General features: G+C 40.4%; 1 protein-coding gene across 1 annotated transcript; it reads left to right on the forward strand.

Moving 5' to 3' along the window:
• The first annotated feature begins 272 nt into the window (after positions 1-272).
• On the forward strand, positions 273-3,787 carry LOC131057378 (ammonium transporter 1 member 1). Its single transcript, XM_057991543.2, has 2 exons — positions 273-2,761; positions 3,318-3,787. Exons 1-2 carry the CDS (start codon positions 1,258-1,260, stop codon positions 3,341-3,343), a joined length of 1,530 nt encoding a protein of 509 aa, XP_057847526.2. The 5' UTR covers positions 273-1,257; the 3' UTR covers positions 3,344-3,787.
• The last annotated feature ends 1,195 nt before the right edge of the window (positions 3,788-4,982 follow it).

Genomic DNA, 4,982 nt, shown 5'->3' on the forward strand with positions numbered 1-4,982 from the left:
TCATTTTATCTGGTGTTGTAGAATATACCAGGATTTGTGGGGTCTGATAACTCTGGCTTCACCCAAGTGTACATTAGAACTCAAAAACAATATTTCTTTTTCAGTATATGTGAGACAAATAAATTTTACCAATAAAGCAAACAACGTGATCTCAGCATTAATGTGCAATTTTTTTACAAGGTTTTATCATTATTCTGTTTTTCTCTTTAATCTCTGTTTCTTTATAGAAATAGAAAGTTTGTATTCCATGTGGAAGGCACCTAACTAGGTATACTTAAAAGAAGACATACATATCTTATCCAAATATCCAGTTCTGTCATCTTTCCTCTACATTCGCCCCAAATTCTTCATCACTCCACTCTTCAACCCTCCCTCTTTAAAATTCATCTCTGCAATTCTCTGGATTACAAACATATACTCATTGTAAATATCCACATCTGCAATTCTTCAACCCCGTTTCTCTCCGCTTCAATCTTTTACCCGATCCCCCCTCTTCACACTTTTCATTCCGGAAATGCCAAAAACTTCATTAACAGTCACTATTTCCCGATACAAACGAAAAGCCAGCAGCCTCAACCACCTTCCGTCACCATGACGGACTACGAACTTAAAATAATACTCACCCACTGTATAGATCCACCCCCACAATTCTCCAGGCCACACATATATATCCGCATTTCTCCTCAGACTTCTCATCTTCACGCCATCACTCTTCATTCCCCCTTTGCTTTCCATTTCCCCTCAACTCTTCATTTTTCGCCTGTCACTCTCTAAACCAGTCAGGTCCAAGGTTCGAGTCAAGCTCTAGCAATAAATCATCACCACCACAGGAAGTCCCCAAATCCATAGGCTAAATCTTCAGCAGTTAGTTCACCAAAATAGAATCCATAGCCATACGCTCCGCATCGCACCTTTCCCAAAAATAAGTGGTTAAAAAGCCTCCAATCCGTTCGCTTTTCATTGCGGAAAGTTAAAACGCCACAAAGGTTGGAACTCCACAAAATCCACATCAAATTCATCAGCTTCTGTGCAAAGCCTTAATCAACGATCCCCACGGCAGCCTGCAAATCATCAGCCTTTACGTCTAAGTCTAATTTCCCCCATCCGCAAGTCATTACGCAAATCTAAAAACCTACAAACTCTTGATTCCCATACCACCAAATCCACACCCTTAGAATCTTTGCGTGACTCTTTACTTTTCCGACCCCCTCAGCTGATCCGGCACAACCGGGTTCGAATCCCAGCCACGAAGCGGCCATGGCGACCAGCTTCGGGTGCAACGCAACGGAGATGGCTTCACTGGAGCAGCTTCTAGGCTCGGGAGCCAACGCCTCCATGTTCATTTGCAGTAAACTTTCTTCCATTTCCGACCAGCTCGCAGCCACCTCGTACGCCGTGAACAACACATACCTCCTGTTCTCGGCCTTTCTGGTCTTCTCGATGCAGCTGGGCTTCGCCATGCTCTGCGCAGGGTCCGTGAGGGCAAAGAACACCATGAACATAATGCTCACAAATGTCCTGGACGCAGCTGCAGGCGGACTCTTCTACTACCTTTTCGGCTTTGCCTTCGCTTTTGGCCGAGGAGACCATGGAAATTCCTTCATCGGCCATTACTCCTTTGCCCTAAATGATGTCCCCAGCGAAAATTACGACTACAGCTATTTTCTGTACCAGTGGGCTTTCGCCATAGCGGCTGCGGGCATAACCTCGGGCTCGATTGCAGAGCGCACGCAATTCGTGGCCTACCTGATCTACAGCTCGGCCCTAACCGGCTTCGTTTATCCAGTCGTTTCTCATTGGGTGTGGTCGCCGGACGGGTGGCTCAGTGCGAGCAATACTGACTCTTTGCTCTTCGGCTCCGGCGTCTACGATTTTGCCGGCAGCGGGGTTGTGCATCTTGTGGGTGGTGTGGCGGGTCTTTGGGCTGCTCTGATCGAGGGGCCTCGGATTGGGCGCTTCGACCAGGAGGGTCGACCAGTCACATTGCGTGGTCACAGTGCCAGTCTCGTTGTCCTCGGTACCTTCCTGTTGTGGTTTGGCTGGTATGGATTCAATCCTGGGTCGTTTATCACCATTCTTGTGCCCTATGGTTCAGGTAGTTTTGAGGGCCAATGGAGTGCAATCGGCCGGACTGCGGTCACCACAACGCTCGCCGGGTGTTCTGCAGCGCTCACGACTCTTTTCGGTCGCAGATTGCTTTCCGGGCATTGGAATGTTCTTGATGTCTGTAACGGCCTTTTGGGTGGTTTTGCTGCCATAACTGCAGGTTGTTCGGTTGTTGAGCCCTGGGCTGCTGTTATATGTGGTTTTGTCTCTGCTTGGGTTTTGATTTTCTGCAACTACTTGGCTGCCAAGTTCAAGTATGATGATCCCTTGGAGGCCGCACAGCTCCATGGCGGGTGTGGGACCTGGGGGATCATTTTTACTGCATTATTTGCGAAAAAGGAGTATGTCTTGCAGGCTTACCCTGGGAAGAGCTCTAGACCTTATGGGTTGTTCATGGGGGGTGGGGGTAGACTTCTGGCAGCGCATATCATTGACATTTTGGTTATACTTGGATGGGTTAGTGCTACCATGGGACCTCTGTTCTATGTCTTGCACAAGCTTGGGTTGCTCAGGATCTCGGTCGAGGATGAAGTGGCTGGAATGGATCTGACCAAGCATGGTGGTACTGCTTACATCTATCGCGATGATGATCATGGGCAGGAGATGGGATTAATGATGAAGGCCACCCCTACCCAAACCACCCCTCAGGACAATGGTATTTGTTCTTATCTATTTTGATTTAAATTCTATATTTTAAGTTCTGATTTGTTTAGATTGTTCATTTGAAATCATATTAATACACTGTTTTATTGAAGAAATTAATGTAATTTCAGATGAGTCTTCCAACACATTTTAAGTTTTGACTTGCTTGAATGATTCATCTAAAATCACATTAATGAACTGTTTTATTGAAAAAATAATATAATTTCAAATTAATCACCTAAACAAATCAAAACTTAAAATATTTCCCTTTTATCAATCTTACTACATTCCTTTTTTAAATTGAGTGAGCTCACATTTGCAACAAACATTTTACAGTAAAAAAAACTTCCAAACCCATGAACTCCTCAAAGTGATAATGAATCAGAAAACCCATGTACTCTTTTGGGCTAATGATGAGTCAAAAAGTAATTCAAATCTGTGTCATCTGGTTTTCTCTTTGCAAATGCAAGGTCCTTTTCTTGTGTAGCAAGTTCTCTCTTAAGCTGGAGATTAACAGCCATATCATTATGCATTCTTTGATTTTCGTTTTGCTTGATTGTCATTTGCAGGAACATCTTTTGAGCATGGACGTTAAGGCCCCTCGGATTTAGGTCCTGTGGATTGTAAGATAAATTCTACTTACTGTTTTGGAGTAAGCTGTTTAGGCTTATGTAAGCAAATAAAGTTTCTTAGTTGCAGAAATATGTGGAGTAGAATTGAGGTCGTGGGAGATTGAGTTGGAGGATTTATCACGATAGTTTTGTATTGAGGATTGAGTTGGACATCAGATATGCAAGATGATGTTTGTTCTGTTTGGGTTGTCTGTATATGTCTTCAATTATGATGGGAGACCCGGAATGAAAGGAAGGGTAATTTGGAATGATGGCTTTATTCAAGAACTTGGACAAAATACATCATTTTGATGTAACTAGTCCTCTTATTTTATGCATTTCTTTTGCAGTAGGACCTCCTAACCAAAGTTGGACCGTATAATGTATTTTCATTAATAAATGGAACTCAGTTTTTTATGCTTTAGAAAGCTTTTCTTTTCCCTCTTCCAGTCATTTCAATAATTTTACATGGTTTTTAAAATGATCTTTTGTTGAAATATATTATTCATTTATGGTTTGTAAAATTATTTGCACATGGATATAAAATGTGTTAAGAGAATTATTTTGTAATCTTCTTTTATCAATGAAATAGTTTATTTAAAAAGGATGATATTAAGAGTGATATAAGTATAAAATATCAAATAGAGGAAGACATCATGTTCTCAATAGAAAGGTACAATAATGACAATATCAAATGAAAGGGAAAGGCAAAATGTGATGTCTTTTATGTGAAAAGCATATCAATGGAAGCACAGTAAGTAAGGGGGAAGACATTATGCTCTTAAGTCTAGTGTGATAGCTCTTAAAAGTATAATGTGGCAACACAAGTTCGATTGGTAGCTCTAAAATCATGATATAAAAAATGTAGGTACAATCTATAGGCTCTAAAAGGCATGCTATGGTAATATAGCATCAAGACAACAAATCAAGAAGTAAAGGGAAGATATAAGCATTATATAGAGGTAAATGTCATGTGTATAAGTATGATAATGAACATGAAATCATAGAAAAAGTGTGGCAAACCTAAAAATATATCGCACATAAAATAGGAGGCAACAAGGTGATATGACAACACAAAATAGTAAAAGAAGGCCCTAAGATCATTAATAAATAAGCATAAAGGAAAATAAACATATGGATGTACAAAGTGACATAGGAAGGTTTGCAAACACACAAGCAATATTTAAAGCATAGGTAGAAGTCGAAATAAACAAAGCATGTAAATATAAAGAAGATGGTAATGTGTATAAGGGAATAAGGAAATGGAAAAGGTGAATGAGCATGCAACACATAACAAGCAAAGCATAAACAAAAGTCTATGATATAAAAAATAACATAAAATAAAGATAAGGATGCAATATAAGCCACATCTATATATGTGCTAATTGCGCTCATGTATCATTGCATGAGCTTGGGAGATTCAACCTTATTTTGGAATAACTAACACTATCTTCATGCAATACATCATTTCTATTCCAGGAAAAATCATCATATTGTCTTCATAGCTTTATGCTTCCTCTTTGCACTTGCCTTTTCTACTTCATGTCTCTTAATGATAATAATTGGTTGTACATTAGAGGTGGTTTCTCTTTTATGTCGTGTGTAATCTCAACATTGGGTGAA

This window comes from Cryptomeria japonica, chromosome 5, assembly GCF_030272615.1.
Source record: "Cryptomeria japonica chromosome 5, Sugi_1.0, whole genome shotgun sequence".
Lineage (NCBI taxonomy): Eukaryota > Viridiplantae > Streptophyta > Pinopsida > Cupressales > Cupressaceae > Cryptomeria > Cryptomeria japonica.